Source organism: Macaca nemestrina, chromosome 20 (assembly GCF_043159975.1).
Source record: "Macaca nemestrina isolate mMacNem1 chromosome 20, mMacNem.hap1, whole genome shotgun sequence".
In the NCBI taxonomy this organism is placed as follows: Eukaryota; Metazoa; Chordata; class Mammalia; order Primates; family Cercopithecidae; genus Macaca; species Macaca nemestrina.
This window is the reverse complement of record NC_092144.1, coordinates 64,538,378-64,565,235: the sequence shown is the minus strand read 5'-3', so window position 1 is coordinate 64,565,235 and position 26,858 is coordinate 64,538,378. Positions and strand designations below refer to the sequence as shown.

Genomic DNA, 26,858 nt, shown 5'->3' with positions numbered 1-26,858 from the left:
TCCCTCCCAAGTGCAGGTCTAATTTCATAAAATAAGGTATGCTGATAAGAAAATGCAATGGGGTAGTAAAATAACAACACAATACAATAAAAACATTCGCCACTCTGTGCCATTCTTCTGCTCAGAAGCCTTCCAAAGGGCTTGCCTCCTCAGTCTTACTGACACGACTGCAACTTCCATCCCCCAACTCGGGTGCTTTGATAGCATCTCCTCCAACTCTGCCTTTCACTAATCGTGATGCAGTCCCAGTGACCTCCTTGCTATTCCTAAAAATCATCAAGCACGCATCTGCCTCCGGGCTTATCCACATGCCATTCTCAACCCGGAATGCTCTTCACCCAGACAGGCGCAGGGCTCCCCCCTCCCTCTCCTTCACTGTCAACCCCAGTATCTCCTTATCCTTCAGACCTTCTTGGACCATCCTGTCTGAAGTTGCAACACTCCCTCCAGATTTCATATCACCTCTCCCTGCCTTTTTTCTTTCCTCAGCGTGTATCATTAAGCTTTGGCATATGTGCACGTATTTTACTTATTAATATTGTAGACTATCTGCCTTCCCACTACAATGTATCCCCATGAAGCCATAGATTTTTTTTCTGCAGTGTTTCCTAGAGTGTCCCTGCACCTGGAACACTCCCTAGCACACAGTACATAATAAATATTTTTGATGGCCGGGCGCAGTGGTTCACACCTGTAATCCCAGCACCTTGGGAGGCCGAGGTGGGCGGATCACAAGGTCAGGAAATCGAGACTATCCTGGCTAACACGGCGAAACCCCATCTCTACTAAAAATACAAAACATTAGCTGGGCGTGGTGGCGGGCACCTGTAGTCCCAGCCACTCAGGAGGCTGAGGCAGGAGAATGGTGTGAACCTGGGAAGTGGAGTTTGCAGTGAGCCGAGATCGCGCCACTGCACTCCAGCCTGGGTGGCAGAGCAAAACTCCGTCTCAGAAAAAATATATATATACACACATAAATATATATATAAATATATATACATAAATATATATAAATATATTTTTATATATTTATGCATATTTATATATTTTTTTAATGAATGATGAATGAATAGACATAGTACATAGGAAGTACGGGGAAAGTTATGAGTGCATGATTATCAGTACAATTCCAGAGGCCAGATCTCTAGATTTTTAATTTTGGTCATGCCAGTTATAAGCTCTGCCACTTTAAACTAAGTTTATTAACCTCTCTATTTCTCTGCCTCTTCCTCTGTAAAATAGAAAAGCAGTGGTGCCTAACTCATAGAACTGCTGTGATTATTCAGTGTGTAATTATGTTAAGGGTACTCACACTGAAATTACTTGATAGCCGGCTGGGCACGGTGGCTCATGTCTGTAATCCCAGCACTTTGGGAGGCTGAAGCGGGCAGATTACCTGAGGTCAGGAGTTCGAAACCAGCCTGGCCAACGTGGTGAAATCCCATCTCTACTAAAAATACAAAAAATTAGCCAGGTGTGGTGGCGCACACCTGTAATCCCAGCTACTCAGGAGGCTGAGGCAGGAGAATCGCTTGAACACAGGAGATAGAGGTTGCAGTGAGCCGAGACTGCACCACCATACTCCACCCTGGGCAACAGAGCAAGACTCTGTCAAAAAAAAAGAAAAAAAGAAAAGAAAAGAAAAGAAAATTACTTAATGGGTACAATGCACATTATCTGGGCGATGGATACCCTGGAAGTCCGGATTTCATCACTATGCAGTCTGTACATACAACAAAATTACACTTGTACGTCATAAATGTTTACAAAGTTTTTAAAAAAATAGAAAAATGAAAGGCAAAAGTAAGCATGCTTTCTTAAAAATGAAAAGTAGTCAGACTGAGCCTGACATTACTAAGGGTTCTAATATTGATTATTGTTATTTACTTATTTATTTTTTGAGATTGAGTTTCACTCTTGTCACCCAGGCTGGAGTGCAGTGGCACAATCTTGGCTCCCTGCAATCTCTGCCTCCCAGGTTCAAGTGATTCTCCTGCCTCAGCCTCCCGAGTAGCTGGGATTATAGGCCTCCGCCACCACACCCAGCTAATTTTTGTATTTTTAGTAGAGATGGGGATTCACCATGTTGGCCAGGCTGGTCTCGAACTCCTGACCTCAGGTGATCTGCCTGCCTCGGCCTCCCAAAGTGCTGGGATTACAGGCATGAGCCACCGCGCCCAGCCTAATATTGATTATTAATGGTTGTTATCATAATTGTTATTTTCATTATTGGTGGGTTGTTATATGCACAAAACAGCACCCATGGAGAACCCACATTCTTTTCAGGAACTTATGAAAAATCGACAAAAATTGACCACTTCTCAATCCACCAAGGAGGTCTCAAAATACTCCAAAGATTTGATATAATGAAACCACATTTTGTGACTACAGAAATTACATAAGAGACCAAAAATTAAACGTTTAAAAAACACACATTTTTAAAACAACAAAAATCTGCATAACTTCTGAGTGACTGTTAAAAACACACACACACAGAAGCTGTGACATATTTAGAAATGAACAGACAATGTTATTCATATCGAAACTTAGATGCAATAAAAATCACACTTAAAATGAAATGTGTGTTGTTTTAAGTGCACTTTTTTTTTTTTTTAAAGAAATTATGAAGTTTGGGGTTGGGCGCGGTGGCTCACGCCTGTAATCCCAGCACTTTGGGAGGCTGAGGCGGGCGGATCACGAGGTCAGGAGATCGAGACCATCCTGACGAACACGGTGAAACTCCAAACCCCATCTCTACTAAAAAAAATTAGCCGGGCATGGTGGTGCCCACCTGTAGTCCCAGCTACTTGGGAGGCTGAGGCAGGAGAATCGCTTGAACCCAGGAGACGGAGGTTGCAATGAACTGAGATCGTGCCACCGTACTCCAGTGTGGGTGACAGAGACTCTGTCTGAAAGAAAGAAAGAAAGAAAGAAAGAAAGAAAGAAAGAAAGAAAGAAAGAAAGAAAGAAAGAAAGAAAGAAAGAAAGAAAGAAAGAGAGAGGGAGAGAGAGAGAGAAAGAGAGAGGGAGAGAGAGAGAGAAAGAGAGAGAAAGAAAGAGAGAGAGAGAAAGAAAGAAAGAGAGAAAGAGAAAGGAAGGAAGGAAGGAAGGAAGGAAGGAAGGAAGGAAGGAAGGAAGGAAGGAAGGAAGGAAGAAGGAAGGAAGGAAATAAATTATGAAGTTTGGGAAATTAATCACTGAACATGCAACTTACATACATGGAATGAAAAACAAGAAGTAAAGGGCAGACAGGAGGAAGCCAGCCAGCAGTGAGGCGAGGGAGAGAGAAGAAATACCACCCTAAGGGCTCACCGCACTCACCAAGCTGCATTATCACGAAGGAAAAAGAAAATAAAGAAGACATCATAGGTGAGAGAGAAAAGACAATGGTGCACTAAGTTTCTATTATCATAATTACATCAGACTTCTCATCAGTCACTCTGGAATTTAGACGACCAGGGAGAAATACATTTGAAAATACCCCATGGGCCGGGCGCGGTGACTCCTGACTGTAATCCCAGCACTTTGGAAGGCGGATGCAGGCAGATCACCTGAGGCCAGGAGTTCCAGACCAGCCTGACCAACATGATAAAACCCTGTTTCTACTAAAAATACAAAAAAAATAGCTGGACCTGGTGGCGGGCCCCTATCATTTCAGCTCGGGAGGCTGAGTAGGAGAATTGCTTCAACCTGGGAGGTGGAGATTGCAGTGAGCCGAGATGGCGCCACTGCACTCCAGCCTGGGCGACAGAGTGAGACTTGTCTCAAAAAAAAAAGAAAAAAGAAAAAGAAAATAGCCGATGTACATCTATGGAGAGATCCCAGAGTGTATAGTTAGATATTAACATCAGGATGACGTCTGTATTGTGCCAAGAACTGGGGAAATCAGAATATACATTCATACTGACTTATACTCACCCAGAAACAAACAGTGGAAGGATTGACATGAGAAAATTAAAATTGTGGCTCTCCCACGTTTTCTTCCCGGTCGACCCACCTGGACAAGCTGCAGACCTAGAAATCCCCTCGACTGCTTCTCTTTCTCACCCTCTCCCCTTGTTCTACCTTCAGAATCTGTCCTCATGCAGCCACGGCTTGCCAGCACCACGGTGCCAGGTTCACCCTCTCTCCCCTCCTGCAGGGAACATCCCCTAGCTGGTCTCTCCATGCTCATTTCTTGCTACTCAGTTGCCCCTCTCCACATTGTAGCCAGAGTGATCTTTTTTTTTTTTTTTTTTTTTTTTTTTTGAGACGGAGTCTTGCTCTGTCACCAGGCTGCAGGCTGCAGTGCAGTGGTGCAGGTTGCAACCTCCGCCTCCCAGGTTCAAGCGATTCTCCTGCATCAGCTTCCAGAGTAGCTGGGATTACAGGCACCCACCACCACACCCAGCTAATTTATTTGTATTTTTAGTAGAGACAGGGTTTCACCGTGTTGGCCACGATGGTCTCGATCTCTTGACCTCGTGATCCGCCTGCCCCGGCCTCCCAAAGTGCTGGGATTACAAGTGTGAGCCACTGCACCTGGCCCCAGAGTGATCCTTTAAAAGCATAAATCGGATTATGTTTTGTTACCATTGAAATCTCCGGTGACTTCACGGTGCACTTCGCCCAAAACCCAAACTCCGTGACCCACGGGACACTCACTCAGCTTTCCAATTTCACATTGGTCCCTGTGCCCCTCACTCCCTGCCCTCAGGCCACATGACATTCCCGCTGTTCCTTGAAGACACCAGGTCCCTCCCTGCCTCAGGGCTCCTCCTCTCTGCCTGGATGCACTGACCTCCTGCTTTGCACCACAGCCTCCAGGTCTCTGATCAGCCTTCCCAGACCACCCTGTTGAAAGAAGTCCACTCCCCTGACACCAATCCCTTTGCTAAGGAGATTTGTCTTTGTTCCCTCTTGACGTTCATCCTCCTTTCTAATTATCTACTCATTGACTCGTACGCTGTCCCCCTCCCGCAGTTAGAATGGAGACTTCACTTGGCCAGGGATCTCTTCTGTCTTGATCATCACTCTATCACCAGTACTTAGGGCCGGGGACATAATAGATGTTTAGTAAATACTTGTAGAATGAAGAGCAGTGAATTAGAAATATATTGCTCATCACTTAATAGACACTTAAATGTTCAACAATGCCCCCCCACCCAATGCAATGGAATACTGTGTAGTCATTAAAAATGATGGTGCTGCTGGGCGCGGCAACTCACGCCTGTAATCCCAACACTGTGGGAGACCGAGGCGGGTGGATCACGAGGTCAGGAGATCGAGACCATCCTGGCTAACACGGTGAAACCCCTTCTCTACTAAAAACACAAAAAATTAGCCGGGCGTGGTGGTGGGCGCCTGTAGTCCCAGCTACTCGGGAGGCTGAGGCAGGAGAATGGCGTGAACCTGGGAGGCGGAGCTTGCAGAGAGCTGAGATCCGGCCACTGCACTCCAGCCTGGGCGACAGAGCGAGACTCCGTCTCAAAAAAAAAAACAAAGAAAAAAAAGAACAAGCAAGGTACCAAGATCTCTTTCCTATGACTGATACCTCCTCATTTTTCCCCCCTGAGTTTCAGTCATGCAAGATGAGGAAACCCTAGAGTCTCCTGTGGAGCTTACTGTGTGCAGGGAACAATACCACCTTGTAGCCTTACAAATTTGCTGAGAAGATAGATCTTATGTTAAGTGCACTTATCATCATAAATTGATATGTGATAATACAAATATTATCAAATAATAAGAAATAAGCTGGGCACGGTGGCTTATGCCTGTAATGCCAGCATTTTGGGAGGCCAAGGTGGGTGGATCACCTGAGGTTAGGAGTTCGAGACCAGCCTGGCCAACATGGTGAAACCCTGTCTCTACTAAAAATACAAAAATTAGCCAGGCATGATGGTGCGTGCCTATAATACCAGCTACTCAGAAGGCTGAAGCAGCAGAATGGCTTCAACCCAGGAGGCGGAGGTTGCAGTGAGCTGAGATCGCACCATTGTACTCCAGCCTGGGCAACAGAGCGAGTCTCCGTTTAAAAAAAAAAAAAAAAATCCATCCCAATAACCCTTCAAAAACACTTTTGAGTTCTGACTTTATTTCTTCTTGTTTTCTTATTTTCAATGGAATTCATTCTACTGTTTTCACATTTACCATTCAGGGATATTTGGACAGAATTACACGGCCACAGGTCAACCACTGTGACCATGATTCCCTTTCTAAGAATGAGGAAGGATGTGGTCAGTGAGGTTTATTCATATTATGTTATGCTTTGCAACACTTTTTGTCCATTTTATTTCTTACATTTATTATTTCAGATGCTATTGTGACTGTATAAACTATTTCCCCATTTATGCATGTATGTATGTATTTATTTATTAATTTTGTGACAGAGTCTGGCTCTATCGTCCAGGCTGGAGCTAAGTTTTTGTTGGTTTATTTGTTTGTTTTAGTACACATCAGGTTTCCCCATGTTTACCAAGCTAGTCTCCTACTCCTGACCTCAGGTAATCCACCTGCCTTGGCCTCCCAAAGTGCTGAGATTACAGGCGTGAGCCACCGCACTCGGTCTCTCCATTTATTTAGATCTTTAACTTCTCAGCATCTTTTGTAACTTTTAGTATCCACATCTTTCATTTCTTTTTTTGCATTTCATCTCATTCAGTTTGTTATTTTGGAGGCTTTGTAAATGAAATTGCTCTCCTCATTTCATTTTTAAATTATTGTTCATTAGTATACAGACACATGATTGATTTTGGTGAATATATCTCCCATCCTGCTAGGAATGTGTTGTACTTTCCAACTCCAGAGCTTCCATTTAGTTTTGTGTTTTAATAAGTTCACAGGATAGCACTGTACTCACTGGTCATTTCATGTAATTAATATTTCTATTAGCCGGGCATGGTGGCACTTGCCTGTAATCCCAGCTACTTGGAAGGCTGAGATAGGAGAATTGCTTAAACCCAGGAGGCGGCAGTTGCGGTGAGCCGCGATTGCACCATTGCAAGTCAGCCTGGGCGACAAGAGCGAAACTCTGTCTCAAAAAAAAAAAAAAAAAAATTCTAACTTCGTGCATTTATTGGGATCTGAATTGCCATCCTTCAGATTTCTTGCTCTAGCCTAATGACTCTGTTGTTGTTCATTGCAAGTTTTATTTTTATTTTGTTTACTTTTTAGCAGCTTTATTTAGCTATTATTGTTCTACTAAAAAAAAAACCCTCTCACTTAATATACACAATTGGATGGATTTCGACCTATGCAATAACCCCTTAGAAGACATTCACGTGCATGCGTTGTTGGCTTTTTGCTTCTCACGGGAACATATTTCAGGCATTTCCATCTCCACGCTACACATGGGGAAATAGAGGCTCACAAAGGAGAAAGGGTGTGGTCCAGGTCACACCTGTCCCTGGTCCTCCAGGCTGAGGAGCAGAGAGACCACCCACTTTGGGGGTGCGAGAGCTTGACGCGTATCTCGGGCGCCCTCTTGTGGTCGCAGTGGAGAAACTCCCTGCTTAGTTCATTTTTTTACCATCCGGTATTCATTTTTCTCATGCAGTATTTGTTGGCCCTCTCCTGTGTGCCAGACACTGTTCGAGGCCCTAGCGGTCCATCAATATACAAAACTAACATCCTTGGTATCGAGGAGCTTTTTTTTTTCTTTTTTCTTTTGAAACGGAGTCTCCCTCTGTGGCCCCGGGCTGGAGTGCATTGGTGCAATCTCAGCTCACTACAAGCTCTGCCTCCCGGGTTTAAGCGATTCTCCTGCCTCAGCCTCCCGAGTAGCTGGGATTACAGACTTGCACCACCACGCCCAGCTAATTATTGTATTTTTAGTAGAGATGGGGTTTCACCACGTTGGCCAGGGTGGTATTGAACTGCTGACCTCATGATCCGCCCATCTCAGCCTCCCAAAGTGCTGAGATTACAGACTTGGGCCACCGCGCCTGGCCGTTTAAAAAAAAAAAATGCTGCCAGCATATCGTCCAGAGTTCCTTTCCCTTTTATCTCTCCTTCGTTGCTGTTCTCGGCTGCTTTCTCCCAGACCTCTGCCCTTCCCGCTGTTCCATCCAGAACCGGCCACATAATTGGTGGTGTCGATTGCAAATGAGAACACGGGGTCCCTTCTTCAAAATGTAAGGATTTCAAATTGGTGGCAGTTGAGCATTAAAAGAAGTGTGGCGGCCGGGCGCGGTGGCTCATTCCTGTGATCCCAGCACTTTGGGAGGCCAAGGTGGGCTGATCACCCAAGGGGTTGGAGTTCAAGACCGGCCTGGCCAATAAGGTGAAATCCCATCTCTACTAAAACTACAAAACTTATCCGGGTGTAGGGGTGGGTGCCTATAATCTCAGCTACTCAGGAGGCTGAGGCAGGAGAATGGCTTCAACCTGGGAGGCGGAGATCTCAGTGAGCTGAGATCACACCATTGCACTCCAGCCTGGGTGACAGAGCAAGTCTGCATCTCAAAACAACAAACAAAATTCCATCCCAATAACCCTTACAAAACACTTTTGAGTTCTGACTTTATTTCTTCTTGTTTTCTTACTTTCAATGGAATTCATTCTACTGTTTTCACATTTACCATTCAGGGATATTTGGACAGAATTACATGGCCACAGGTCAACCACTACGACCATGATTCCCTTTCTAAGAATGAGGAAGGATGTGGTCAGTGAGGTTTATTCATATTATGTTACTGTTGCAAGATGACACTTTTTGTTAATTTTTATTTCTTATATTTGTTATTTTGGATGCTATTGTGAATGTATGAACTGTTTCTCCATTTTTATATGTATGTATGTATGTATGTATGTATGTATGTATGTATGTATTTTGAGATGGAGTCTGGCTGTGTCACCCAGGCTGGAGTGCAGTGGCACGATCTCGGCTCACTGCAACCTGCGACTCCCAGGTTCAAGCGATTCTCCTGCCTCAGCCTCCTGAGTAACTGAGATTACAGGTGCACCCCATCACATTTGGCTAATTTTTGTTTGCTTTTTGTCTGTTTGTTTTTTAGTGGAGACCAGTTTCCCCATGTAGGTCAGGCTGGTCTCGAACTCCTGACCTCAGGTGACCTGCCTTCCTTGGCCTCCCAAAATGCTGAGATTACAGGAGTGAGCCATCACGCTCAGCCTCTCCATTTATTTAGATCTTTAACTTCTCCACAGCATCTTTTGTAATTTTTAGTATACCCATCCTTTATTTATTTTACTAAATTTCTTCCCACTCATTTTATTACTTTGGAGGCTTTGTAAATAAAATTCCTCTCCTCACTTCATTTTTAAATTTTTTTTTGTTAGTATACAGACACACGATTGATTTTGGTGAACATGTCTCCCATCCTGCTAGAAATATATTGCACTTTTCAACCAGAGCTTCCATTTAGTTTTATGTTTTAATAATTTCACAGGATTACTATGCTCACTGGTCACTTCATGTAATTAATATTTCTATTAGCCAAGCGTGATGGCACATGCCTGTAATCCCAGCTACTTGGAAGGCTGAGGTAGGAGATTTGCTTGAACCCGGGAGGCAGAGGTTGAGGTTAGCCGAGTTCACGCCATCGCACTCCAGCCTGGGCAACAAGAGCGAAACCCTGTCTCAAAAAATATATATATATATATGTGTGTGTGTGTGTGTGTGTGTATGTATATATGTGTATATGTGTATATATGTATTACATATGTGTATATATGTGTATATGTGTATATATATTTATATACATATGTGTGTATATATATTTATATACATATGTGTGTGTATATATATACACATTATACAAACACACATATATATATTTGTGGATTTATTGGGATCTGGATTGCTCTCCTTCAGATTTCTTGTGCTAGCTTAATGGCTCTGTTGTTGTTGGACGCAAGTTTTATTTTTTATTTTATTTACATTTTAGCAGGTTTATTTAGATATATTGTTCTACTAAAAAACCCTCTCACTTAATATACACAATTAGATGGATTTCGACCTATGCAATAACCCCTTGGAAGACATTCAAGTACATGCGTTGTTGGCTTTTTGCTTCTCACGGGAACATATTTCAGGCATTTCCATCTCCACGCTACACATGGGGAAATAGAGGCTCACAAAGGAGAAAGGGTGTGGTCCAGGTCACACCTGTCCCTGGTCCTCCAGTCTGAGGAGCGGAGAGACCGCCCACCTCGGGGCTGCAAGAGTTTCACACGTATCTTGAGCGCCCTCTTGTGGTCTCAGTTGAGAAACTCCCTACTTAGTTCATTTCTTTTCCGTGGAGCATCGGTTTTTCTCATTCCGTATTTGTTGGTCCTCTCCTGTGTGCCAGACACTGTTCGAGGCTCTAGCGGTCTATCAATATACAAAACAAACATCCTCGCCATTGAGGAGCTTATTTTTTATTCTTTTTTATTATACTTTAAGTTCTAGGGTCATGTGCACAACGTGCAAATTTGTTACATATGTATACATGTGCCTTGTTGGTGTGCTGCACCCATTAACTCATCATTTACATTAGGTGTATCTCCTAATGCTATCCCTCCCCCCCTAACCCCACCCCACGACAGGTCCCGATGTGTGATGTTCCCTGCCCTGTGTCCAAGTATTCTTGTTGTTCAATTCCCATCTATGAGTGAGAACATGCGGTATTTGGTTTTCTGTTCTTGCGACAGTTTGCTGAGAATGATGGTTTCCAGCTGCATCCATGTCCCTACAAAGGACATGAACTCATCCTTTTTTTATGGCTGCGTAGTATTCCATGGTGTGTATGTGCCACATTTTCTTAATCCAGTCTGTCATTGATGGACATTTGGGTTGGTTCCAAGTCTTTGCTATTGTGAATAGTGCCACAATAAACATATGTGTGCATGTGTCTTTATAGCAGCATGATTTATAATCCTTTGGGTATATACCCAGTAACGGGATGGCTGGGTCAAGTGATATTTCTAGTTCTAGATCCTTGAGGAATCGCCACACTGTCATCTTCCACAATGGTTGAGCTAGTTTACAATCCCACCAACAGTGTAAAAGTGTTCCTATTTCTCCACATTCTCTCCAGCACCCTTGTTTCCTGACTTTTTAATGATCGTCATTCTAACTGGTGTGAGATTGTGTCTCTTTGTGGTTTTGATTTGCATTTCTCTGATGGCCAGTGATGATGAGCATTTTTTCATGCGTCTGTTGGGTGCATAAATGTCTTCTTTTGAGAAGTGTCTGTTCATATCCTTTGCCCACTTTTTGATGGGGTTGTTTGCTTTTCTCTTGTAAATTTGTTTGAGTTGTTTATAGGTTCTGGATATTAGCCCTTTGTCAGATGAGTAGATTGCAAAAATGTTCTCCCATTCTGTAGGTTGCCTGTTCACTCTGATGGTAGTTTCTTTCGCTGTGCAGAAGCTCTTTAGTTTAATTAGATCCCATTTGTCAATTTTGGCTTTTGCTGCCATTGCTTTTGGTGTTTTAGACATGAAGTCTTTGCCCATGCCTATGTCCTGAATGGTATTGCCTAGGTTTTCTTCTAGGGTTTTTATGGTTTTAGGTCTAACATTTAAGTCTCTAATACATCTTGAATTAATTTTCATATAAGGTGTAAGGAAGGGATCCTGTTTCAGCTTTCTACTTATGGCTAGCCAGTTTTCCCAGAACCATTTATTAAATAGGGAATCCTTTCCCCGTTTCTTGTTTTTGTCAGGTTTGTCAAATATCAGATGGTTGTAGATGTGTGATATTATTTCTGAGGGCTCTGTTCTATTCCATTGGTCTATATCTCTGTTTTGTACCAGAATCATGCTGTTTTGGTTACTGTAGCCTTGTAGTATAGTTTGAAGTCAGATGAGGAGCTTATTTATTTATTTATTGAGGCAAAGTCTCACTCTGTCACCCAGGCTCTAGTGCAGTGGCACAATCTCGGCTCACTGCAACCTCCGCCTCTTGGGTTCAAGCGATTCTCCTGCCTCAGCCTCCTGAGTAGCTGGGACTACAGGTGTGCCCACCACCACGCCCGGCTAATTTTTGTATTTTTAGTAGAGACAGGGTTTCACTGTGTTAGCCAGGATGGTCTCGATCTCCTGACTTCGTGATCTGCCCACTTCGGCCTCCCAAAGTGCTGGGATGACAGGCCTGACCCACCATGCCCAGTTGAGGAGCTTATATTCTTGCAGAAGGAGACAGACAGTAACCCTTGGGCATAATAAGCACATTCACAGCCTGCTAGAAGGTGAAAGTGATTTGGATAAATGAGAAAGTGCAGCAGTGGTCTGGAGGGTGCAAAGGTCAGCAGGGGGAACAGTGTGGTGGGTGCAGACTGAGGGCCAGGGAAAGGGAAGTGGTCATGAGTGCCCTGAGTGAGTGAGCTGGAAGGTAACACGAATGACTCCAAGTAGAACACCCTTCACGAGGATTCTTCTTCCCAAACTTCCTCTCGAAAGCTGAGGAACCCTCTCACCACAGGGATGGCTCATCCCATTAGACTTCAACATCCTCAGCAATTCCCTGCCCACCCCTTTCTAGGAGTCAGGATTCCTCCATCCTGATCTAGACCAGCATCTGGTGGCCCCTAAAAATCTGTCCTGGAAGTCTCACAAGGCTCTTCCACTCACAGTTTGTGATATGATGACCCCAGAGTTGTGCAGTGCACAACCAGCACAGCTGGACATGATGGGCCTGGTGCTCTTCCTCTGTGCTCCCACTGCGCTCTGTGCTGACTACGTCATTCCACTAGATGGTGCCATGTCAACTTCTCTCCTCTCTTCTCAATATCCTGTAAGCTCTTTAAGGATAAGATAGGATCAAAGTTCCATCCATGTCCCTGCTACTCAGAAGAGGGGCTGAAACATTGAAAAGGGAAATGTTAGAAATCCCTCAATAGCACTAGACTTAAGAAAACAAATTGCCGGGTAGTGATGATTAGATTGCTATAAAAGTCTGAATAATTACAAAAAGATTCTAGGAACTGACATATAATTATGTAGGGGCACTGGCAGTATGTAGTCACTGAAATCGGCTAAGGAATCATGGTGCAGTCTCAGGAACCAGCTGGGTACAGTGGCTCAGGTCTGTAATCCCAGGACTTTGGGAAGCTGAGGCAGGTGGATTGCTTGAGTCTAGGAGTTCAAGACCAGCCTGGGTAACATGGCGAAACCCCATCTCTACACAAAGTTAGCTGGGCATGGTGGCACACAACTGTAGTCCCAGCTACTCGGGAGGCTGAGGCAGGAGAATTGCTTGAACTAGGGAGGCAGAGGTTGCAGTGAGCTGAGATTGCTCCACTGCACTCCAGCCTGGCGACAGAGCGAGACTCTGTCTTAAAAAAAAAAAAAAAAAAAAAATGTTGGGAATGTATCCAGACGAACCAAAAAACCTAAAACCTTTCTTTGACCTTTCATGTTCTTTCAGATACTTTATCTCTCTCTCTTTCCCTTCATAGAGGACACCCAGGGTTATCTGCTGACCCCTCCGCCCTTCCTGGCCTCCTCTCTCTCTCTCTCCTTCTCCACTGCAGACTGACCTCTGCCTGCCCACCCCACTTGGGTCTGCTCTCACCCAGGCCCCGAGTGAACTGTGGATTCTTACTGAGTCCAGTGGACCTCTCTCCCTCCCTCATTTTTTTTTTTTTTTTTAAATCATACTTGGCCTGCTTTTGAAACCACAAGAAAGGGACGATGCATCTCCCACTCCAGGCTTCTGGAACACACCTCTCTCTTCTCCCTCTTTGCTTTATCAGGCTGCTGCCAGGATATCACCCAGAGTTCCTTTCCCTTTTATCTCTCCATCGTTGCTGTTCTCAGCTGCTTCCTCCCAGGCCTCTGCCCTTCCCACTATTCCCTCCAGAACCAGCCACATAATTGGTGGGGTCTATTGCAAATGAGAACACGGGGTCCCTTCTTCAAAACATAAGGAATTTCAAATTGGTGAACGCTGAGCATTAAAAAGAAGTGTGGTGGCTTGTCACGGTGGCTCATTCCTGTAATCCCAGCACTTTGGGAGGCCAAGGTGGGCCGATCACCTGAGGTGAGCAGTTCGAGACCAGCCTGGCCAAATGGTGAAACCCCGTCTCTACTAAAAACACAAAAATAAGCCAGGCGTGGTGGTACGTGCCTATAATCCCAGCAACTCAGGAGGCTGAGGCAGGAGAATCGCTTGAACCCGGGAGGCGGAGGTTGCAGTGAGCCAAGATCTCGCCATTGGCACTCCAGCCTGAGTGACAGATAGAGACTCCGTCTCAAAAACAAACAAAAAGGCCAGGCGCGGTGGCTCACGCCTGTAATTCCAGCACTTTGGGAGACCAAGGCAGGCGGATCACCTGAGGTCAGGAGTTCAAGACCAGCCTGGCCAACGTGATGAAACCCCATCTCTACTAAAAATGCAAAAAGTTGGCCGGGCGCGGTGGCTCAAGCCTGTAATCCCAGCACTTTGGGAGGCCGAGACCGGCGGATCACGAGGTCAGGAGATCGAGACCATCCTGGCTAACCCAGTGAAACCCCGTCTCTACTAAAAAATACAAAAAACTAGCTGGGCGAGGCGGCGGGCGCCTGTAGTCCCAGCTACTCGGGAGGCTGAGGCAGGAGAATGGCGTGAACCCGGGAGGCGGAGCTTGCAGTGAGCTGAGATCCGGCCACTGCACTCCAGCCTGGGCGGCAGACCGAGACTGCGTCTCAAAAAATAAATAAATAAATAAATAAATAAATAAATAAATAAATAAATATAAAAATGCAAAAAGTAGCTGGGCGTGGTGGCAGGCACCTGTAGTCCCAGCTACTGGAGAGGCTGAGGCAGGAGAATTGCTGGAACCTGGGAGGCGGAGGTTGCAGTGAGCCGAGATCTCGCCATTGGCACTCCAGCCTGAGCAACAGAGTAAGGCTTCGTCTCAAAAACAAACAAAAAACGTGTAGGGCCCTCCAAACATGGGTCGCTGGGCAACCCATGAAGCTGGCCCTGCTTTGGCCCCGCCCCGCTCCCAGGACCTGAGCTCTGAGGGGCACTGTGGTAGGCAGAATAGCCCCACCCACCCCCACCCTGCCCTACATGCAAGGTGTCCACGCACAAATCCCTGGGACCCGCGAGTATGTCTGCAGATGCAGTTAAGGTTGTTAAGGTTGTGGATCTTACATCAGGGAGATTATCCTAGCGTGATGGTTAGTTGTTTTGTTATTGTTGTTGTTTTTGTTTTTTGAGACGGAGTCTCCTCTGTCACCCAGGCTGGAGTGCAGTGGCCGGATCTCGGCTCACTGCAAGCTCCGCCTCCCGGGTTCACGCCATTCTCCTGCCTCAGCCTCCCGAGTAGCTGGGACTACAGGCGCCGCCACCTCGCCCGGCTAGTTTTTTGTATTTTTAGTAGAGATGGGGTTTCACCGTGTTAGCCAGGATGGTCTCGATCTCCTGACCTCGTGATCCACCTGCCTCGGCCTCCCAAAGTGCTGGGATTACAGGCGTGAGCCACCGCTCCCGGACAAAGGTTAGTTTTATGTGTCCACTTGACTGGGCTCTAATCTCCGGTTATTCCAGCAGGCTCCAGTCTGGGTGTCGCTGTGGAGGCATTCCGGAGACGCCGTTAACATCTACAGTCCATGGGCCCTCAGTGAAGATTGCCCTTAGTAATGTGGGTGGGCTTCATCCAAGCCACTGAAAGGCGTTGTGCAAAACGGAGGTTTCCCAGAGGAAGAAGAAATTCTGCCACCAGATGGCAGCACTAACTCCCGCCTTAGTTTCCCTCCTACCCTATGGATTCCAGGCTTGCACAATTCAATTCTGTGAAATAGATCTCTTTTCTTTCTTCCTTCCTTCCCTTTCCTTCCTTCCCTCCTTCCCTCCTTCCCTCCCTCCTTTCTTTTCTTTTGAGACTGAGTCTCGCTCTATTGCCCAGGCTGGAGTGCAATGGCACGATCTCAGCTCACTGCAACCTCCACCTCCCGGGTTCAAGCGATTCTCCTGCCTCAGCCTCCCAAGTAGCTGGGATTACAGGCACCTGCCATCATGCCCGGCTAATTTTTGTATTTTTAGTAGAGATGGGGTTTCACCACGTTGGCCAGGCTGATCTTGGACTCCTGACCTCGTGATCCGCCCATCTCAGCCTCCCAAAGTGCTGGTGCTGGGATTACACACGTGACAAATAGATCTCTTATATACATTTCTTTCTTTCTTTCTTTCTTTCTTTCTTTCTTTCTTTCTTTCTTTCTGTCTGTCTGTCTGTCTGTCTGTCTGTCTCTCCCTCTCTCTCTCTCTCTCTCTTTCTTTCTTTCTTTTTTTCAGAGCGAGTCTTGCTCTGTTGTCCAGGCTGGAGTGCAGTGGCTCGATCTGGGCTCACTGCAACCTCTGCCTCCTGCATTCAAGCGAGTATCCTGCCTCAGCCTCCTGAGTAGCTGAGACTACAGGCACACACCACTGCGCCCAGCTAATTTTTGTATTTTTTTAGTAGAGTCAGCGTTTCTCCATGTTGGCCAGGTGGTCTCGAGCTCCTGACCTCAAGTGATTCACCCGCCTTGGTGGCCTCCCAAAGTGCTGGGATTACAGGCAGGAGCCACTGAACCCGGCCTTTATATATATCTTAAGTACATAATACGTGTAATGAACCGCTGGCACATGCTACACATGGATGAACCTGCTTATGTGATGGAAGTCAGATAGGTAAAGCTGTGCGATGTGTGATTCCATTTATGCAAGTGTCCAGAAGAGGTAATCCATAGAATCAGAAAACAGGAGAGTGGTTTCCAGGGGCTGCAGACAGTGGGGCATGGGGAGTGACCGCTTAATAGGGTTTTCTTTTGGGGGGATGAAAATGTTTGGGAACTTGATAGAAGGGATGGGTACACAATTACCAGTGTACCAGTTAGGTGCGTTCCATTGGGAATGTACTAAATGTCACTGAACTGTACACCCTAAGGTGGTTAATTTTGGCTGGGTGCAGGAGCTCACACCGGTAATCCCAGCACTCTGGAAACCAAGGCAGGCGGCTCACCTGAGGTCGGGAGTTCGAGACCAGCCTGACCAACATGGAGAAACCCCGTCTCTACTAAAATTAGCTGGGCGTCGTGGCACGTGCCCGTAATCCCAGCTACTTGAGAGGCTGAGGCAGGAGAATCGCTTGAACCTGGGAGGCGGCGGTTGCGGTGAGCCGAGATTACACCATTGCACTCCAGCCCGAGCAACAAGAACAAAACTCCGTCTCAAAAAAAAAAAAAAAAGATGGTTATTTTTACATCAATAGAAAATACTTCATAAAAGTCGGTAACATATACATATACATATATATTTCTCTCTCTTTGATTATTGAGTTTCTGGTGACCACTGCCCCCTCCCTCCTTACATTTTTCTGTGGGTGCTGAGTCCTGACCTGATTTACTCCATCCCCTGCAGGGACCCCAGAGGGAACTTTCTAACACCTGGATGTTTCCCTGCCATTCCTCCGGGTTCCCCCACACCTGCAGGGCAAAGTGAGGCTCCCAGTGGCTTTCAGGCTGGCTTTTCCAGGCAAATCAAACTCCACCTGGCATCTGAGAACCTTCTGCCCCACCCAGCTTCCCCACTCCGCTCCGATATCCATCCTGCTCTCCTGGGTTCCATCAATGCTCACTCATCTTTCAAGACCCAGCTTAAGCCTGCTTCCTCGTTATCGCAAATTGACTATCTTCTCTCCAGCGCTACAACCCCATCCCCAGCTAGGGATAAAACCACTGACTTAGCCTCCCACCTGGGGGCCTCCCCTTTCTCTCACCAAGCTGCCTCCTACCTAGGCTTCCCTCTACCTCCCCCACTGACCCTGACCCAGCCTCCCACCTGGGCCTCCACCTCCCTCCCACTGACCCAGCCCCCCATCTGGGTCTCCCCTCTCTCTCAATGAGCTTCCTCCTACTTGGGCTTCCCTCTACCTCTCCTGCTGACCCTGACCCAGCCTCCCACCTGGACCTCCACCTCCCTCCTAATGACCCAGCATCCCACCTGGGCCTCCACCTCCCCCCCCACTGACGCAGCCCACTGACCCAACCTCCCCCTGAGCCTCCGCCTCTCTCCCATTGACCCAGCCTTTCACCTGGGCCTCCCCTTTCACTGAGCTGCCTACCACCTGGACCTCCACCTCCCTCCCAATGACCCAGCATCACACCTGGGCCTCCACCTCCCACCTCACTGACCCAGCCTTCCACCTGGGCCTCCACCTCCCTTCCACTGACCCAGCATCCCCCACCTGGGCCTCCACTTCCCTTCCACTGACCCAGCCTCCCACCTGGGCTTTCACCTTCTTCCCACTGAGCTGCCTCCTGCCTTGGGACTCTGCTCTCCCCCTCTGCTCTCTCCCTGCCCACACTGCCCTGAAGGAATTGTCCTGACACCCAAACCTCACTCTCTTGTCATCAGTAGACACGGGTGCTTAGAATGAGATATGACCTTTCTATGACCTTTCTATGAGTGGCTTCAGGCAGGGAAGTTCATCTAGGGGATGCGGTCACAAAGCCTCAGACACCCTCCGTGCTCTTCATTCTCCTGCTGCTTTCACTGTCTGACCTTCTCCCTCTCTCTCTCTCTGTCTCTCTGTCTCTCTCTCTCTCTCCATACAGCTGCAATCTGGAAGAAATTACTCTTCTAAACAGCCAGACTTCCCCAGTTTCAGGAAATTCCAAGCTGGGCAGGGGAGGGGCCAGGCTGGGGGCGCGCCCTGTCCAGCCCCACCCCCTCTGCCAGTTCCCCCTGCACACTCAGTCCTGGCCTCCTCCCGCCCCCACACTCCGCCCAGAGGGGCCTCAGCTTTTCCACCACTGCTTTCTAGTCCTTTAAATCCTAGAGGCAAACTTTTGGGGGATAAGAAAGGCTGGGAGTGGCCTGTGCCAAAACCCGCTCTGCCTGGGGACTGGGCGGTGATTCCGCTTCTGCCTGGGCTTCTACCATGGCCCCCGAGAGGGGCTGACACTTTAGTTCCCGGCGCAGGTAAAGGGGCCTTATGCCAGGGCTTGCCAGGGGTGGGGTCTGGACTCCTAGGCGTGAGGGAGGAGGGGCTGGGGGTCTGGACTCCTGGGGTTGAGGAAGGAGGGGCTGGGGTCTGGACTCCAGGAGCTGAGGGAGGAGGGCGCTGGGGCGTCTGGATCCCTGGGTCTGAGGGAGGAGGCACTGGGGCCTGGACTCCTGGGTCTGAGGGAGGAGGCACTGGGGCCTGGACTCCTGGGTCTGAGGGAGGAGGCGCTGGGGCCTGGACTCCTGGGTCTGAGGGAGGAGGCGCTGGGGCCTGGACCCCTGGGTCTGAGGGAGGAGGGGCTGGGGGTCTGGACCCCTGGGTCTGAGGGAGGAGGGACTGGGGATCTGGACCCCTGGATCTGAGGGAGGAGGGGCTGGGGTCTGGACTCCTGGGTCTGAGGGAGGAGGGGCTGGGGCGTCTGGACCCCTAGGTCTGAGGGAGGAGGGGCTGGGGTCTGGACTCCTGGGTCTGAGGGAGGAGGGACTGGGGATCTGGACCCCTGGATCTGAGGGAGGAGGGGCTGGGGGTCTGGACTCCTGGGTCTGAGGGAGGAGGGGCTGGGGGCCTGGACTCCTGGGTCTGAGGGAGGAGGGTCTGGAGGGTCTGGACTCCTGGGTCTGAGGGAGGAGGGTCTGGAGGGTCTGGACCCCTAGGTCTGAGGGAGGAGGGGCTGGGGCCCTTCGCTTTTGGGTCTGAGGAAGAAGGGGCTGACTTTCGGGTCTGGGGTGGGATTAAGAAAGCTAAGAGCTAGGACGCCTGGGACCTGAGGGCGAAGAAGGAGGTGGCTCTGCGGACCCGGATGCCTGGCCCCTGAAACCCCCTCCGGGTTCCTCATGACACTTTCTGTACCAGGTGAGATCCCGCCCGGAGGAAGAAGGAAGAAGGCGCGGGCCGAGGATTAGGGAGGTGGAGGCGGACTCGGAGCCAGGGAACCGGGGGTCCAGGCTAGAGCCGCAGTGGTGAGCGCGCGCCTGCCCCGCACTGGGAGGACCGCGAGGTAAGGCGCGGTGGGGGACAGGGGTCCTGGGTCCTGGTCGGGAGGGAAGAGGGGGCAGAAAGCGCAGGAGACGGCGGCCCCTGAATTCCCGGCCACAGCCACGTGGCTGGAGGAAGCGCGCAGTGAAGCCCTTACCGGGCCGGGGGTCTCCCCATCTGGGGTCCCCACCCGCCTCCCCGCAGCTCCCACGGGTCTGAGAACCAGTCGGGCCGGATCTAGAGCGGGTTGTTATTTCCGTCCTGGCGGGGCCGGGACTGAGAGAGGACAGAGGTGAACCAGCTGTGCCCACCACCCTGCAACTGGAGCCGTAGCCCTGCCCCAGCAGGAAGGAGAGGGGTGGGTGGAGGCCGGGGGAGAACGCGAGGCCAGGGGCTCCCGGGGCTGCACGGTCGCGCCCCGCTTTCTGCCTGTTCCACGTTGGTCGCAAACAACAGCCCCTCTGTCCCGAGGCCTGGCAGCGGGAGGGACTTTTTCCAAGCATGACCTCATTGCTTTAAACACGACTCAACCAGAGGGAGGTCGGAGGCTTCTATTTAAGAGGACACCCAGGCTGGCAGAAGCGAAGTGACTTACCCAGGGTCTCAGAGCTAGGGCGTAGGGGTGGCATTCGAAAACGACTTCCAACTCGTTGTTGTGGTCTGGACTGGAAAGGAAAAAAGACAATCAAGGGTGTCAGAGGAAATCCCTGGCGTTCACATCAAATCAGAACATGATTATTTTTTTTTTTCCCATGGGGTGGCCTGTCCATCCTCTTCTGTGGGTAGCTAGAGTTCATCTGGATTCTGAATCTGGTGCCCAGCATTTGCTGCTGAGTGACCCAGGGCAAGTTACCTAACCTCTCTGTGTCTCAGCCATCACGCATCTGTAAAATGGGGTTGTCCTGAAGATTAAATAAATTAGTTCATTCATGGGGAGGCACTCAGGCAGGATAAGCCCTCGGGAAATGAAATTTTGGCCCCCTGAATGTAGTCTTTCTTTTCTTTCTTCTTTCTTTCTCTCCTTCCTTCCTTCCTTTTTTTCCGTCCCTCCCCTCCCTCCTTTCCTTTCCTTCCTTTCCTTCTCTCTCTCTCTCTCCTTTTCTTTTGTTTTCTTTTCTTCTTGAGACAGGGTCTTATTCTGTTGCCCAGGCTGAAGTGTGGTGGGACGATCGTAGCTCACTGCAGCCTCAGACTCCTGGGCTCAAGTCATCTTCCCTTTTCAGCCCCCCAAGTAGCTAGAACTGCAGGTGCATGACCCAGCACCTGGCTAATGTTTTGTTTTTATTGTTGTAGAGAGGTCATCTCACTTTGTTGCCCATGCTGGTCTCAAACTTCTGGGCTCAAGCAATCCTCCTGTCTCGGCCTCCCAAAGAGCTGGGATTATAGGTGTGAGCCACGGCGCCCAGCCACAAACAGGAGTTCCAACCCCTGTTTTCCGAGGAGTAAACTGAGCTTTAGGTTGAGGAAGCCAGTTTGGGATCCCGCAAGAAGGAAATGGCAAGATTTGAGCCCAGGTGTGTTTCATGTCAGAAACCAAGACTTTATGTGTGTTGCCAGGTGCTGGAAAATGGTGACCACTGATAGGGCAATGGAAGGGGGATGCAAGATGCATGCTGGGAGCTGGGTTTGAGCAGAGGCAGGAGCTGAGAGCTGTCCAGGAGTCAAGAGGTAGCAGAGTGGAGGGAGCCAGCTCTGGACACTAGAGTTCCCCAGAGCTGGCTTTGTGATCTTGGGCAGTCACGTCCTCTCTCTGATCACCCATTTCCTTCTCTGGAACACTGGGAGAATGAGCCAAAGTGCGACTCCATTGAGCACGTGCTAATTGAACGTTCCCTGAGTGCTGGGTGCTGTGCCAAGACTTACATGGGTATATCATTCCACCAATTCTTGCAAAAGGACTGGGAAGTATTATCTTCCTATCATGCCATTTTCAAGATAAGGAAATTAGGTCAGAAAGGTCAAGTAAGTTGCTCAGAGCCACACAGCAATCAGCACAGCCAGATTCAAACCTGCATATTGGGCTTTCGGAATTCCACTTTTCACCTCTGACTCACTGCAGAGGAAGTGCTGAGATCACAGGCTGTGTTCGCAGCTGGAGAGGATTTTTTAACTGTGGATCCAGAAGATACATTCATGAGCTGAGTTCAACATTTAAAAACAAAATCGAGTACAATAGAAAATATCAGAGGCCGGGCGCGGTGGCTCACGGCTGCAATCCCAGCACTTTGGGAGGCTGAGGCGGGCGGATCACGAGGTCAGGAGATCGAGACCATCCTGGCTAACCCGGTGAAACCCCGTCTCTACTAAAAAATACAAAAAACTAGCCGGGCAAGGTGGCGGGCGCCTGTAGTCCCAGCTACTCGGGAGGCTGAGGCAGGAGAATGGCGTAAACCTGGGAGGCGGAGCTTGCAGTGAGCTGAGATCCGGCCACTGCACTCCAGCTTGGGCGACAGAGCGAGACTCCGTCTCAAAAAAAAAAAAAAAAAAAAAAAAAAAAGAAAATATCAGAGTAGGGGCCGGGCGCGGTGGCTCACGGCTGCAATGCCAGCACTTTGGGAGGCTGAGGCGGGCGGATCACGAGGTCAGGAGTTCGAAACCAGCCTGGCCAACATGGTGAAACCCCATCTCTACTAAAAATACAAAAATTAGCCAGGCGTGGTGGTGTGTACCTGTAATCCCAGCTACTCGGGAGGCTGAGGCAGCAGAGTCACTTGAACCTGGGGGGCGGAGGTTGCAGTGAGCCGAGATCATGCCATTGCACTCCAGCCTGTGCGACAGAGCAAGACTAAGAAAGAAAGAGGGAGAGAGAAAGAAGAAAAAAAGAAAAAGAAAGAGAGAGAAAGAAAGAGAGAAAGAAGGAAAGAAAAAGAAAGAAATAGAAAAAAAAAGAGGAAAAGAAAGAAGGGAAAAAAGGAGAGAGAAAGAGAGAGAGGAAGGAAGGAATAAATAAATAAATCACAGTATCTACCACGTTGTAAGACAAGTATTGGCCAGGCTTGGTGGCACACACCTGTAATCTTAGCACTTTGGGAGGCCAAGGCAGGCAGATTGCTTGAGCTCAGGAGTTTGAGACCAGTCGGGGCAACATGGTGAAACCCCACCTCTACAAAAAAAATACAAAAATAACACTACGTGGTGGCATGAACCTGTAGTCCCAGCTACTCAGGAGGCTGAGGTGGGAGGATCGCTTGAGTTCGGGAGGCGGAGGTTGCACTAAGCCAAGATCTCACCACACACTCCAGCTGGGTGACAGAGTGAGACCCTGTCTCAAAACAAGACAAATCTTGTTTCTCAAAATGTTTGTTTCCATTATGGGTAAGGAGGGAGCGGAGACTGTGTGCTAGGTAATGATAAAAATATATTTATTCATCTAGGTTGAGGTCAGAGAAATTTGATAAATGCTGCAGAGGTAGTAAATCAAAACTAGTTTCCCCATGGAAATCAATGTAAAGTGTGTGTGTGTGTGTGTGTGTGTGTGTGTGTGTGTGTGTGTGTGGCAGAGGCCAGTCTTCCAAATCTAGCCATCTACAATTATTTTAAATCCCTTTGGCTTTCATTTTCATCCATATTATCACCAGTACTTCCCAGGTTACTATGCAAACAACATCAGTGTTCTATCCAACCTAATTTTTGTTCCACAGTTATTGTTAGGGAAATATTTTCCCCCCAATGCTAGCACTACCAATAGGTTAGCACTATTACAAGTATAGTTTTCTCTGATCAGACTTTTCTATGTATCCTGAAAGGAAGGTAGTGTTATTTTATTTATCTTACAGATAGAAAAATAGACAGGGAAATAAAGTAATTTATTCCAATTCATACAGCTGGCAAAGGGTAGGGCTTCAACTGAAATAGGTTTTTATTGTTGCGATAACAGTGACTGTTAAAACAAAAGTACAAGGTCATCAGAGTCCCTCCCAGAAGTTCCATACAAAACATGCAATGACCAGGATATGGGCAGAGGCTGTGACTGCAGTTCTATTTCTCATTGAATTTAGGCCACGCGTGGTGGCTCATGCCTGTAATCCCCACACTTTGGGAGGCCAAGGCAGGCGGATCACCTGAAGTCATGAGTTTGAGACCAGCCTGGCCAACATAGTGAAACCCCGTCTCTACTAAAAATACAAAAATTTGCCGGGCATGGCAGCACACGCCTGTAATTCCAGCTACTTGGGAGGCTGAGGCAGGAGAATTGCTTGAACCCCAGCCTGGGCAACGGAACAAGACTCCGTCTCCAAAAAAAATGAATTTGGTGCAGTTTCAAATATATGCAATTCTTCCCATCTTTTTTTTTTGAGACAGAGTCTTGCTCTGTCGCCCAGGCTGGGGTGCAGTGGCCGGATCTCAGCTCACTGCAAGCTCCGCCTCCCGGGTTTAGACCATTCTCCTGCCTCAACCTCCCGAGTAGCTGGGACTACAGGCGCCCGCCACCTTGCCCGGCTAGTTTTTTGTATTTTTTAGTAGAGACGGGGTTTCACCGTGTTAGCCAGGATGGTCTCGATCTCCTGACCTCGTGATCCGCCCGTCTCGGCCTCCCAAAGTGCTGGGATTACAGGCTTGAGCCACCGCGCCCGGCCAATTCTTCCCATCTTTTAACATAGGGGATTTTTTTTTTTTTTTTTTTGAGACAGTCATACTCTGTCACCCTGGCTGGAGTGCAGTGGCACAATCTCAGCTCACTGCAACCTCCGCCTCGCACGTTCAAGCGATTCTCCTGCCTCAGCCTCTCAAGTAGCTGGGATTACAGGCATGCACCACCACAACCAGCTAATTTTGTATTTTTTTTTAGTAGAAACGGGGTTTCACCATGTTGGTCAGGCTGGTCTAGAAGTCCTGACCTCAGGTGATCCACCTGCTTCAGCCTCCCAAAGTGCTCAGATTACAGGTGTGAGCCACCGTGCCTGGCTAGGGAATTTGTATTATTATTATTTTAGAAAACATAAGACATCATAATATTAGGTTGTAGTCTTTCAAGATCAGGTACAGTTGTCCCTTGGTAGCAGTGATGGGATTGGTTCTGGGATCCCCATGGATACCAAACTCTGAAGATGTTTAAGTCTCTTATATAAATGCCCTAGTATTTGCATATAATCTATGTACATCCTTTCCTACACTTTAAATCATCTCTAGATTACTTATAATGCATAATACAATGTAAATGCTTTGCAAATAAGTATTATATTGCTTGAAACTTGTACTCGTTTTTTTATTACTGTATTTTTCCCCAGTATTTTTGATCAGCAGTTAATTGAATCTGTTGATGCGGAACCCACAGATACCAAGGACTGTAATTCAAATCATAAAATGCACCCTAGGCAAAGTCTGCCTGGGCCTCTTCCTTGTGTGCCTGGTGGGCTCCAGGCAGGATCTGCTTTGCTCAATGGACAAAGTCAGCCCTGTCTTCAGAAAAGGAGCCTGGGAATTTCCATCTTTGACAAGCTGGAGTTTTCTTTTTCTTTCCATTGAGCCAGGGTTTCACTCCTGTTGCCCAGGCTGGAGTGCAGTGGCCAGTGCAGTGACACAGTCTCGGCTCCCTGCAATCTCTGCCTCCAGGGTTCAAGCGATTCTCCTACTTTAGCTGGGATGACACGCGTGCGCCACCATGCCTCGCTAATTTTTGCATTTTTTATAGAGTTGGGGTTTCGCCATGTTGTTTAGGCTGGTCTCGAGCTCCTGGCCTCAAGCGATCCGCCTGCCTCGGCCTCTCAAGCTGGGATTACAGGCGTGAGCCCCCGCACCCGGCCCAACAAGCTGGAGTTTTCTATCAGTCAAGTCTGGGAAGCACTCTGAAGGGTTTGTGAAATATTTGTTATTTGGCCTCTAGGAAGGCTCGAGTATTCGCTCTTAGGAGGATCGGCATAGCGTGGTGGTCATGGGAATTCTGGAGTCAGGTTAGGAAAACCTCCATCCAAATGTGAGTTCAGCAGCTGTGCCCATGGGACCTCCTGGAGTCTCATCTTACCCCATCTGTGACACGGGAGGCCGGGCGCGGTGACTCACGCCTGTAATCCCAGCACTTTGGGAGGCCGAGGCGGGCTGCTCACCTGAGGTCAGGAGTTCAAGACCAGCCTGGCCAATATTGTGAAACCCGTCTCTACAAAAATACAAACATTGGCTGGGTGTGGTGGAGGGTGACTGTAATCTCAGCTACTCGGGGAGGCTGAGGAGGAAGAATCGCCTGAACCCGGGAGGTGGGGGGGGGTTGCGGTGAGCCAGGATGGCGCCACTGCACTCCAACCTGGAGGACAGAACGAGACTCCGTCTCAAAACAACAACAAAAAAAACGGGAGCTGTCCCCCATGGTCCTTTGAGCAGTCTCGCGGCTGCGAGCCCCGGGCTGGGGCCTCGCTGACCCTCCCGTGCCCCTCGCAGATGCCCGTGCTGAAGCAGCTGGGCCCCGCACAGCCCAAGAAGCGGCCGGACCGCGGCGCCCTGTCCATCTCCGCGCCACTCGGCGACTTCCGGCACACGCTGCACGTGGGGCGCGGCGGCGACGCCTTCGGGGACACCTCGTTCCTGAGCCGCCACGGCGGCGGGCCGCCCCCAGAGCCCCGGGCGCCCCCCGTGGGGGCCCCCCGCTCCCCACCACCGCCCGCCGTCCCGCAGCCCGCGGCGCCCTCGCCTGCCGACCCGCTTCTGTCCTTCCACCTGGATCTGGGGCCCTCCATGCTGGACGCGGTGCTGGGCGTCATGGACGCGGCGCGCCCGGAGGCAGCTGCCGCCAAGCCCGACGCGGAACCCCGCCCCGGGACGCAGCCCCCCAAGGCCCGCTGCCGCCCCAGCGGGGACCTCGAGCTGGACGACGTCATCGGCCTCTAGGTTCCCCCATTCCCTGCGCCTTTCCCGCCCGGCACCCCACTTCTGTATACATAAACGTCCAAGGCGTGTGCCCGGGCTCTGACTTTTCACTTTGCACGTGGGAAGGGATGAATGATAGGGTCCTGGCGCCTCTGAGAGCCGGAGGTGTCACCGGGAGATCTGGTCCGG

The 26,858-nt window shown here is 48.9% G+C and overlaps 1 protein-coding gene across 2 annotated transcripts; it reads left to right on the top strand.

Moving 5' to 3' along the window:
- Nucleotides 1-18,623: 18,623 nt before the first annotated feature.
- Nucleotides 18,624-26,758, top strand: LOC105496987 (CDC42 effector protein 5). Of its 2 annotated transcripts, XM_071087826.1 has the most exons (4): nucleotides 18,624-18,871; nucleotides 19,749-19,893; nucleotides 25,504-25,664; nucleotides 26,244-26,758. In XM_071087826.1, exon 4 carries the CDS (start codon nucleotides 26,244-26,246, stop codon nucleotides 26,688-26,690), a length of 447 nt encoding a protein of 148 aa, XP_070943927.1. In that variant the 5' UTR covers nucleotides 18,624-18,871; nucleotides 19,749-19,893; nucleotides 25,504-25,664; the 3' UTR covers nucleotides 26,691-26,758. The 2 variants fall into 2 exon arrangements, with proteins under 2 accessions (XP_070943927.1, XP_011765926.1); XM_011767624.3 differs by lacking the exon at nucleotides 25,504-25,664.
- Nucleotides 26,759-26,858: the final 100 nt, after the last annotated feature.

Bases quoted from the DNA above. Each gene is read 5' to 3' on its own strand.
- LOC105496987 (XM_011767624.3), top strand. From the start codon at position 26,244: ATGCCCGTGCTGAAGCAGCTGGGCCCCGCACAGCCCAAGAAGCGGCCG.